General features: G+C 42.2%; 1 protein-coding gene across 1 annotated transcript in view; it reads left to right on the forward strand.

Moving 5' to 3' along the window:
- Positions 1-9,349, forward strand: part of MED13L (mediator complex subunit 13L) — a 187,007-nt gene extending 177,658 nt beyond the window's left edge. Inside the window, exons 29-31 of the mRNA XM_062009731.1 lie at positions 2,984-3,145; positions 5,146-5,258; positions 6,358-9,349. Coding sequence (XP_061865715.1) covers positions 2,984-3,145; positions 5,146-5,258; positions 6,358-6,490 — 408 coding nt within the window. The 3' untranslated portion in view covers positions 6,491-9,349. The remainder of the gene's footprint in view (positions 1-2,983; positions 3,146-5,145; positions 5,259-6,357) is intronic.
- Positions 9,350-12,190: the final 2,841 nt, after the last annotated feature.

The following is a 12,190-nucleotide window of genomic DNA, read 5'->3' on the forward strand; positions in this document are numbered from 1 at the left end:
TAGCACTTTGGAGTGTAAGCAACACAAAAAAGACCCAAATCCTCCAACAAAATCTTTTTTCTCCTATAGATTCTCAAACATAATCAGGTCAAGAGCAAGCAGAAATTAATGTTAAAAGTCAAGGTGCTGGTTAAATGCTGATGTTGAAGGTGCCTCTGCCTTGACAACTTACATCTCTCGAGTTAACTTAATATACAAGGTCATTGAGAGAAAGAGAGGACGAGAAGAGAGAAGCCTTGTTTTTGTGTGGCTGAACCATATCTAATAACCTGGTATATATTCCATCTGTACTGATCCATTTTTTCCTGGAAAAGCATATGGAATCTCCCTGGCATTGGAGAGAATGGAAGCCACAACAGCTCTGTTCACGTGAATTTCTAGGGGAGGCAAGAAGGGAGATAATTCTCCCACTAATAAACCCCTACTCATAAAAACTCTGCAGGTGCTGGATCCTTATGCAAATGTTTTCTTGGTAAAAATTAGCCCAGAGCACATAGCGTTTGCAAGTTATTTTTGTTTGAAGTGGCTTTTATAAAGTTGGTTCCAGCACCAGTCATTACTTAAAATGCAAATTCTTTTGGGTAATTGAAGGTATTTTTTTGCATTGGCTTGAGCATAATTTGGATCATGTGTGATGGAACTCTCACTCATACATCTAGTTGTGTAAGAGACTTGGCTGTCCTCTGGGATGGTTTCCATCACAAGTATGTATAAGTCCTATGGAGAAGTTTTATTCTAGCAGTAGTACATTTCAAACAGCAGCATATTAATTCTTTACTAAAGAATACATAATATTTGATGAAAGAAACTTGCTGGCAAGAAACAAATAACCCCATGCACTTCAAACTTCTGCTTTAGTAATCTTTAATAGCTTGAGGAACTGAATCTGGATCTGTGACTATCATGGGTGGCTTTAAGCAGTCTCAAGCCATAGCTCTGGTCTGAAAGGAAGTAGAGAATAGATACACAGAGGAGATGCAGGTACAGCTGAGGTACTGGCTCTTGAACAATGCTACTCATACAGCCTCCTAACACTGCATTGCTCTAAATGTAAATACGATATCTTAAGGAGACAGTTGTCCCTGAAGATGGCTAATTACAGGGTTTCACCACCTGGAAGGCAAAACAGGTCTTGCCTGTTTCAATGGTCAGCTTAATGCAGTCTGAGAGAACAAAATGCTCACGCTGTACTTCCTGATCTCTGCACACAATAACTGCATGTTGCTGCCACTCGATTTCTCAAACTGGTATGTGGGCAAATTAAAAGTTTTCAATTCTGTTACTAAACCCTCCAGCCATAAATCACAACTCCTGGCTCATTACAATTTCTCTCTCTCAGTTCATTCAACAATATCTATTCTGTAACCACTTTCAGAAGTGCGTTTGCAGAACTTAACTCTCAGTGGAACTCCATCCACGTGCCTTAGGAACAGCATTGAAAGGTTAATGACCACAGAGCCTGGAGAGCCAGACACACCATTTCTAGATGAAGCTGTCGTAGTAATTCAGTTTAACCATTAACAAGGGCCCAGTAATTGATGTGTAATTTTTGGTTTTAAAAAAGCAACAGCGTGTGATCATTACCTTGTGGGTCGGGGAAGGTCGCGCCTTCGTCCGTGTAGCCCGTAATTGATTGCTGCACTTTAGTGGTGTAAGTCCTGATTGCTCAGCAGGCAGGTTCCAGGTTTGCTGTTGGGCTTTCAGAGTGCCCAGGGCCAGGTGAGCTGCTGCCTTCTCCAAGCTTTATGGAGTGTTTCACTTTCTTTGATGCCTGGTGAAGATATTGCTGTTGGAGAAAGACTTGCTTGAAGGACGAGCAGGGAAGGCTTTGTGATTAAGGCAGTTTCTGTGCAGGGGAATGTTTAAAGGTGTTGATGGATGAAATACACTGCTCTCCCAGATCTTCTGGGATAAGTTACAAGCTAAAGTACTTCTCAGGCATTCCAAAGAAACCAAATACATTTAGAATAGGAATGTACCCTAGAAGGGAATGGCAGTCACCCTCTCTGGAGACCCTTGTAGCTTTGGTCGTGTGGGTCATGATGGGTAAGGACATGTAAATATACACAAGGAGGATGAGTTGGGGAGGAGGAAGCTCACACCAAGTGTGTAATCCCACACCTTAGGTATGGAAGGTTCATGTAGGCCTTACTCTACAGAAATCAAGTCACAACCATGCACATGCTGACAGGCAGCTACTTGATGAAGTTCTTTTTACAGTTTCTCATTGCTAACTGTCTCCTTTCCAAACAACTCTTTGGTCCATATATAAGAATATGAGTAACTAATACTGCAAAAACACAGCATACACAGAAATGAATAAGTGCTGTAAGTTGAAAAGCAGGACTGCTGCTTCCTTTCCCTGCACAAATGGAAGCAAAGTGTAGCATCTGCTCTCCAAGTGTCCATAGCAAGGAATCGCAAGTGTAGCTTTTTTTCCAAGCTGTCAGTGTAGCAAACTGAAAAAGCAAATCCAACCAGACTTACAAAGATGCAGCTGCTCTCTCTTCTCCCATATCTGAGTGTGGAATGCAGCTTTCCACTAGCTGATCAGCAAGATCTGCAGCACAAACCTCTGTTTTTGATTTGTATAGGAAAAGCCTCTGAGGCTTCATAAAGGGAATTCATCCTGGTCTACTCTGCATGCACACAAGAATCTGCTCTGACTCATAGCCAGAGCCCAGGACCTCCACAATCTTCTTTAGCATCCAATTCCACAAGGCCTTTATTCAGTTCAGGAGGGTAACATTGCTGTTTGGGAATCAAAAGTGGTTCTGGAAGATAAGCCTGGAGAACCCAAAAGCAGGCGGGAAAAATGAAGGGACTAGACAGCTTTGACTAAGGTTGATGAATGACTAAAGGAATAGCTCTGTAATAGCAAGACAGACCTGGATTCAATACTGGGTAATTAGCAAACAAAATCAGTGTTACTGGAGTAGGATGCAGTGGCATAACAAACCTGCCTTTTAAACTGTTCTTTCAGAGCCAAGGGGAACGCCTCCTTTCCAGAGAAGCCCCTGAAGAACTGAAGCAGCAACCTCTCGCTCTTGGGTACTTCGTATCAACTGCCAAAGCTGAGAATCTTCCACAGTGGTTCTGGTCATCCTGTCCTCAGGCACAAAACCAGTGTCCCCTCTTCCTGAAGGTCTGTCCTGGGATCCTTTCACAGGGGAAAAAGAATTCTGTTTAGTTCCTATGAATTTTTGTTGAATGTGTTGGTTTTGCATGTTACTGCAACTGTGACAGTACTGGAAACAAAAATGCAGTTGTAGGTTTAAATTTACTTAAGATAGCTGGCTATTAAAACTTCATCCTCTGTTTCTAAAGCCTTTGCCTGAAAATGCAGTACTTGGGCAGCTTCTGAATACAGAGTGACCTGGTTTTCCTTTTCAATCAGCATAAGACATGAGGGACATCCTGTTCTGCTGAAATCCAGTTACAACACACAGGTTACAAGTTGGAAAGGAGAGTGGCACCTCCAGATAGAGCATTTACTCTCCATTTCTAATGCCCTAGTTGTGAAAGTTGCACAGTGGAGTGTGCGGTGTCAGAGCAAACCTGATACTTGCCCTTCCAGAACCGCAAGTGCTGGCGAGACGTATACAGCAGAACTGGTTCAACTACAAGAGAGGCACTGATCCCTGTAGGGATTCATGCATCTCCTATTTGAATAAATCATGTTAACTAGTGGAATGAAGGTGAAAAATCTGCCTTGAGTAGCATCACATAACTGTTCAAGTAAACAACCTATAGAACATTTAATAAAGTTCGTGCTGCTGACTTTATTCATTCCTGGCTAAATTAATACTTAACGTTTCTGCAGGCTGCTCAAGTTAATTCCCTCATTGTGTCCATCAGGCAGTGATCACAGCAAAGCTGTTCAGTATCTCTCAATTCTTTCCTCGTGCAAAAAAAAGGCACTTTGAGGACTGATGCCAGCAGTGACTTGCAGCCATTGTGGCTGTTGTGCAGTCAGGGCAGCACCTCCCCCAGCAAAGGCCTCGACCATCTCCCTTCCACCCTGCACTCTTCCTGGACAGACTTCCCTGAAGTATGTAGAGGGGTTTTTAAACCCAACAGAATGGAGATCTCAATATGTAAAATAAACCACCATGGTTTTGGAGCTAGAAATGAAATTAATCTAATGCTAAACGTAAAACTACCTATCTTTGTGTGTGTGTGAATGAGTAATCCAAGGACTATGTTTCATTTCCAGCAGTAAAACCAGAGTCAGCAGAGCTCCAGGCAACTTTATGAATTCCTTCTGTAAGCTTGTAGGAGATTTGTATGAGAGAGAAGGAGCCACCACCCTTCCCTACTCCACCTCCCCCCAACCTGACACAATTGCTCTCTCAGATCTAGGCTGGATTAAATGTTTAATTTGCCTTGGAACACACCGGTTTGGTTTGGACAGTTTTTAAGGAGGGCTGACTTCGTGCAGGGACTTGCACACCGTTGGGTGAGCAGGTGGTGCCGTCTCCTTGCTCTGCACAGCGCTGCAATTAGGAGGCTTGTGTGGCATGTGAGGTGCAGGGAGTCAAGTCAGCTTTGTCTGGGTTGGATTAAGGATTTTGGTTTTAGAGCTCAAGTATCTCACCTCTAATGTGCATGCCATAATTGGAGGAGAGTAAATGAGAGGCTTTGCCTCAGCAGGCTGTGTGGCACGTTAGGCTGCCCACTTGAAAGGCTCACAGGGTTGCTCTACCCCAGCATGTGATCAATATGAAATCGCTTTCCTATGAAAGGATGAACTAAGGCCCCATATGAACTATGAGAAGATGAGGCAGATGAGAGAGGGAAGCAGCTGCACGAAGTGCTGTGATGAGGTACCTTGTGAAGAGTCTGCTGTGGGGAGAGTGGGAAGACACAGGGTAATTTGTTACTGAAATACCAAAAGAACCACTGGCTCATCCCAAATGTCTCCCCACATTGCTTCTTCCCTGACTAACATTAAGAATAGAATTCAGCTTTTAAAGGTCTTTGATTGCAGTCAAAGGGAAAAGTCAGTTAATTCAGAAATGTAATCATTATGGCACTTGGAAATGCACATGGTCATGGTGGGTTTGCCTTGCTGTCCTGAGCCAATGTGAATCTTCACAGGTACTCACTATACAGAGTTAATTTGTGCTTTTTCCCTTTACACAGGCCTCATTACATCACCACATCTCTGTAGCACAGACAGATGAGCTTCTACCTGCCAGAAATTCTCAGCGAGTTCCTCACCCCCTTGACTCTAAAACTACATCAGATGTCTTGAGGTAAAGTGTTTGGGTTTTACATTTCCTCCCTGAGGTTATGGGGACTGAGCTCTGAAATTTCCAAGGGACCTTTTCAACCTGGCAAAATGATTTCTTGGCCAATATGTGACTTAGAGCAGTAGGCAGCTCTGATATAGCTGCTGCCTCCACCACCAAAGAGCAGGGCTTTAAGGGCTACCTCAGCAGTTTTTCACGCTCCTGTACAAACCTGGGTAAAGGACACTTCAACAGCTTTCCCTCCCAAAGATAGTTCTCTTTAGCTGGCAGTCAAATCTGGACCATCACACCAAACTGATCTATAAACTGAGATAAAGGTGCTCTCCTGATGCCAGTATCAGGAATTAGGACAGGAAGGAGACATTCTTCCTGAATTAAAACACAGTTGTGTATCATATTGCTCAAGGCAGAGGACTGTTGGCCTCCATCCTACCTGTTGGGGACTGAAAAAAGATCTAGTTAAAGAGATAGTGATGCAGGGTGGCACACACAACTGAACAAACATATGCACATTCCAACAGGGAGAGAGCATCAGCAGGAGACATGGAGAATAACCTAATCCTAGGAAACTGGTGGTGGTTGTGTTGGTGTAGATCTGAATTTGCATCCCTTAGAGGACTGAGCTATCACAGCTGTCCTGGGGGACTCCTGTCTTTGAGTGAAAGGATGATGTGACGCACAGGGAAAGGATGAGATAGAACCAACACTAGTTACAACACAAGGAATTCTAAGCAGATTACAGGATTACACAGAAAGGGTGATCAAAGACCATCACAGAAAGGCTCCATCCTCAGAGGATGTTTGGGGCCCAGGGCTTGGAATGCAATGGTACTTGAGCCTCTCTGGTTCCATAAGCTCTACCGCATACTGGGGAGGGCCTTGCATTCAAGTAGCTCAGTTCAAGTTCAAATGTAGTAAAACTATTGGTGCTTTCCCTGACACCCTTCTTCAGCAGCAGAGTTAATACAGCCAGTCCATCCCTGTGACACTCTATCTCCAGGAGCCGCCAGAGAGAAGTTGAAGTGTGAACCCTCCAGAAAAGACAAGAGGGAAAGGAGTAAATGACTCTGGGTTCACTTCTCTCTGCCTTTCTGTCCTGCAGGTTTGTTTTGGAGCAGTACAATGCACTGTCCTGGCTCACGTGTAACCCTGCCACTCAGGATCGCAGCTCCTGCCTTCCTGTCCACTTCGTGGTGCTCACGCAGTTGTACAACGCCATCATGAACATACTTTAATAGATAGAAAAGCACTTGTTCTTCTGGCTTATTCTCCCCTCGACCTGAGAAATGTGCCACAGTCTGCAAAGATCACAGTTTTGCTTCTCTTCAGACCAGTCCCGTGCTGTGCTTCTGTTCCTCCAAAAGCACATGTGAATCCTGCAGTGTTCAAAACTAAACTACCCATTGACATCTCTGGCAGCTTCAGTCCAAAATCTGGGAACATCCACGAACAGTGAACACAGAATAACCTCAAGCCAGTGTTAGTTTGGTGGCCCAGTGTGATTATTTTTTTTACTATTTTATTTTTTTAAGGAAGACTACAGTATCTTTTTGCATTAGGAACAACCAAGAGCAGTTTCAGCCCTGCAAGTAAAACAATAACCTTGTAGCGACCAGTTGGGGTTGTTCAAAACTTACTTTGGTGTTTGCTCATCATGAACTGGGACTTTGCAGGAGAAAACAAAACAACCAACCAACAAAAAACAACCCACAGAGTTGTAGTCTCGTATAAATATTGGAGTTTTCTGTCTACCTGGAGTTCCTGTCAGAGTGGATTGGGATGAATGCATGCATTTGTTACCTGTCCATGTAGATATGAATGGTCTGGAGATACTTTATTTATTTTTAGGTTTGGGGAGGGGAGGGATTAAATTATAAAGGACCAGGAACAGTAGAATATCTTACAAGTCCAGCTCCGTTCCACTGTAGGCTTATTTATCTACATACCTCTCACTCTTCTGACCTAGAAATCAAAAGTGAAGCTAATAACAATCAGAGTCCGAGCTGGGAAGGGACGTGTGTTCTGGTAAGGATCTACTCGGGGTCTAAGGAATTCTCACCTGCCTTTAGCTTGGTTACAGCGAGACCTGGCCGGTGTTTCATGAAGGATAACACTACCCGACAGAAGACGAGCGAGTGAGAGGTAGGGAGGAAAAAATACTTTAAAGCCCGCTGTAAGGGCAAAAGGAAAAGTGGTAAATGAATCTATTGTAGAGCTATGATTGAAATATATTTCCAGTAAATTTAGTGATGCTAGAAAACTATTTACTGCACCCCAAGTCGCCCCGTAAAGCTGGGCAGACTCGTCCGTGTACATATCCAAAAAGATGGTTTTTGTTTACACTAAATCAGTTGCAAATCTGGTGTATTTTTTCTGACTATAGGAATATTATTTCAAAGAAATAATTTTTAAAAAATTATATCATTAAATTAGTACTTGAAGTTATACCACTGTGGTGGCAAAGTTACTTTGTTTAGTAAAAGGATTGCCATTGTAAAGGTTAATGGCTAATTGAAGTATTTTTATGACTCCTTCATTCCAGGCTTCGAGGGGTTTATATTTAAACTCCCTTTTCTAATGTTTGTTGTTGCACTGTGCAGCAGGCGTGGGCTGCCTTACGTGAGGGGTCGGGCACTTTGATCAGGCTGTGTGACCTATCTGTGGAGATAAAAAAAAACAAACAAGAAAAGTCCAATTTCAAAAGTTCTTCCAAAAGACTTTCATTGTTCTGGTTAAACAAAAAAAACCACACAAATAATGAAATTCTATGGTTTTAAAAAGTATTTTTCTTGAGATGATATAACATTTAAAACAAATTATATAAAATGAGAAGAAGAAAAAAGAATCACTTGTGTAATGCAAAGGTGAAGGCAGAGAAGGAACCTGTAAATGGATGCTGTCAGTCTCTGCGCCACACCTCCCGCCTGGGTCTCGTGTCCTCTTTGCAATGTATAGGTTAAAAAAAAAACAGAAAAAGAAAAAAAAAACCTGCTATCAAACCATTTGTATCTAATGTGTACAGTGTAAAATCAACTTTAAAAAAAAATATTGCAGTACTATTTTTTCTTAATCAGAAAAGAAAATTCTCAAGGCCTTTTGAAGAGCATAAAAAGATGAAGATTGTAAACTTGTATAAAAAGAAAAATTTAACTTGGGGAGGAAAAAAAAAAAACCACAAATGTAAAGTAGAACCTTTGTAATCTTTTACCATTTGGGGGTTATTTGTTCCCAGGATCCACCTGAACTTTGGATTATTCTTTTGTTGATTCTTTTTAAACGGGCCGTTTTTATCCAGGGGCGTTTCTTCCCCAGAAACCTGGTTCTAAGCAAAAATGAAAAGTTAAAAAAAAGGGCAGCAAGGAGTAGTTTTCATCTGGTGTCTTTTATTTAATTTTTTTAAGTTAAGAGAAGCTGGTGACATATTTATACGTTTTTGTGCAAAAATAAATGAATGGCAATAGATTTTAAAGAAAAAAAAATCTTATGTACTTCAGTGTGAGAAGTTCTGTATAATATTTCCCTTAAATATGCATTATTTTACTTGTGAGTTTTTTACTGAATTAATCTGAAATGTACAAGCCCTGGCTTTCCTACAGAGTGAAGAAGGTTTTGTTTTGGTTTGGGTTTTTTTCATTTCTAACTTGGGGAATTCATGCCTAAATCCGAGTTACGATGACAGTTGTTTGAGCTGAAGGGAGAGGGAGGGGGTGGGGAATGTCCAGCATGCTTGTATGTATATTTCAGAACCTTTTTTAAATGTAAAAGCTGTACATTTCTGGGGAGTTCTGAATTTCTTTTGTTTTGTTTTGTTTTTCTTTTGGTTTGGTTTTGTTGGTTTTTTCTCCTCTGAGCATTTTGCAGTGAAGCTTCTTTTATATATAGCCGACAATTTGAAAGAAAACACAAAAAAATGTGAAGTTCATTTTAAATCTACAGTATATCGCTGGTACAATACACTAAAAAAAAGACTTTGATAAAAAGAAACAATAATAATAAAGACCTCCATTTTAAATGTCATTCATATATACCTTGTGGATGAGAGCTATATACTTTTACACACTTTTTTAGATGAATAAATTATTGAATTACTGAAACTGTTGGCGGAGCTTTATTCTTAGGAGGGCTTTCTTTCAGTCCTTGGGTTTAGCACAGCTAGAGCAGGGGGTGCAGATGCCAAGGGACAGGACTGACACTGAAATGAATGTATAGGCTCTTTAGTATCTCCCTGAGGTAGCCCAGTGCCTACCAGCCTTCTTGCTTTACCATACTGTTAACAGCTCAGCTGAGTCAGAAAGCTCTTAGAATCACAGAAGGGTGGGGATTGGAAGGGAACTTTAGAGATCATCCAGCCCGACCCATTGCTCAAGCAGGTTCCCCTCACTCAGAGGGCACAGGAACTTGTCCAGGTGGGTTTGGAAACCTCCACACCCTCCCTGGGCAGCCTGGGCCAGGGCTCCCTCACTGAAACACTGAAAGTTTTTTCTTACATTTCAATGGAACTTTTTGTGTTGCAGCTTCATCCCATCACCCCTTGTCTGTCACTAGGTACAACAGAAAAAAGTGCTGCCCCAACCTCCTGACACCCACCATTTAGATATTTATAAACATTAATTAGATCACCCCTCAGTCTCCTCCAGACTGAACAGCCCCAGGTCCTGCTGCCTTTCCTCATAAGGAAGATGCTCCAGCCCCCTGATCATCTCAGTGGCTCTGCACTAAACATGCAGAGGTTCAGCCTGCAACAGTGCTTTCCTGTGAAATGGAAGTGGGAGCAAACAGGACAGTCACTCTATTCAAAATCATGTTGGCTGGGGGAGTGGTTGGTGCCCTGGTGTAAACACTGGGATCAACAGATGTTAAACTGCCAGTGGAGTGGGCAGGAGCAGCCTGTGCTGAGCTGGTGACACGGCAGCAGTAGTTGCTTTTCACCACCAGCTCTAAGGGCAGGAGCTTCATTAATGACCAGTGGGATTTCTTTGTATACAACAGGTAAGTTGTTACCAGGAGATTTCAATAGTGGATGGGTCTTGTAACCTCTGGCAGGAGGAGGAGGTTACAGGTGGGGTAAGTAAGGTGTCAACAGTCTCAGGTGAAAGAGGAACACAAAAGCAGAACCTGCCATTCTGGGCTGCCCACAGAAGCAGTGAAAGCCCTGTCCTGGGCGAGCTGGAGCCTCAGCCTGAGGGAATTATACCTGCTTTGACCATGGACTTGTTTGGATTTACCAACTTTGGGAGGTCTCTTCCAACCAAGACATTCTGTGTTCAGCAGGTTCATTTCTAAAGATGATAGATGTGTGAAAAATGGATAAATTAACAAGTAGACCCCAAGCCCTTTCACACTGTGACACCTGAACAAGCCCAGAGGTCTGTTTTGCATTCATCTCCCTTAATAGTTATGGAAAAACATAAAACAGAACCTTCAGTTAATTTATAGTGTTCTGTACCTAAAGAAGTGACAGATCTGTGACCACCCCAAGTATATTTTAAATACCATATCCTTTGCTCAACTCTTCAACAACAAAAAGAGCAACAGCAAACCACAACCTGCCCTTTCCATCTTTTCTGGTTGTAACTACACCACCAGCTGTGGCTGCCCTGGGCTGCTGGTGGGAGCAGCCAGTGACTGTCAAAATGAGATTAAAGAGATTTTGCAGCCCCAAAATGCTTTTAGAGATGAACTTTGTAGCTCACTCTCTGCAAAGAGAGCAAAGAACTCATTTTCCATGAGGAGATGGAGCCCACAATTGCATCCCCTCACAGCTCTGGTGACTCTGTCAAGGAACTGCCACTTGATTTATCAGCCACCTGGGATTTCCTCAGTACCTATTATTTCTGGCCCACTTTAACTTTGGATCATCCTAAGATATTGCCTTTTCTGAAAAAGAAAACAAAACAAACAACTTTCACGTTCACTTCAGAATTGGTAAATTCACAATAAGTGACATTGTACAATTACCTTGTACAAGTTTTTATGGAGCAGTTACACTTCAGCCTCTGTTGTTAGTGCTGTCAGTACATGGAATTACTGCAGAGCAGATTTAAACAGCTCTAAAGACAACAACAACCAATGAAACATTCTGTTCCACGAGGGCTGTCAGGAAGAATTGAGTGAAAACACTGAAATGTGAACTGACTTGTAACAGTGATGTCATATTTATGACAAATGGGTAAGGTACTGTGGTGATGGTCTTTAATACCAATGAAGAAAACATGTTTAAAGATCAGACTGAGAAACTACTTTTCTTTTTCCAGCCACCCTTTCTATTTTTGGCAATCCATTGGGGCTGCCTGAGAACAGTTTAAGCACATGCAGAAAGCATCAGAAATCATGAAAGCAAACATTAGGTTTATGGTGAGTCTCTCATCATTTATAGTGGAAATAGAAACAGCCCTGAGATCCCAAAACAGGAAGTCTTTGGTCTTTCACAACAAAGCTGTATTTATAAAATTGCACTGCTTCCACTTCCCTATTTTGAAATTGAACCTTAACACTCTAACAAATGTTTATGTGGGTAGACCCTGTTTGATGCTCAGCTGACTGTTCCTCTACCAGGTCTCAAAGCAGCAGCCCCCCAGGGCTTTGCAGGGGATACAGGAACCTCAGTGCTACTGGAATGAAACCTGAAATAAGATGCCACCAGCTTCTGTGAGAGGCCAACTCCAACTAGAGACTGCCTTCAGCTGCCCCGAGACCCTTGGGTACACATCAGCAGTGTATCATCACATCAGTATCAGCTGGGACTTGTCAGCCAGCTGGCAGTCTAATCATGCTACCTGCATTGATAATGTAGCTTATACAAGCTATAAACATACAATATATGCTATACATATAATAAAAGGCATTAGCTTTTTTTGCCTAGAAGAACTGCTTATCAAAGCCTTTCAGAATTATACTATTAAAACAAAAGCAAGACATGCTTAGCATCTAGGTCC

This window comes from Colius striatus, chromosome 17 (genome assembly GCF_028858725.1).
Source record: "Colius striatus isolate bColStr4 chromosome 17, bColStr4.1.hap1, whole genome shotgun sequence".
NCBI lineage: Eukaryota > Metazoa > Chordata > Aves > Coliiformes > Coliidae > Colius > Colius striatus.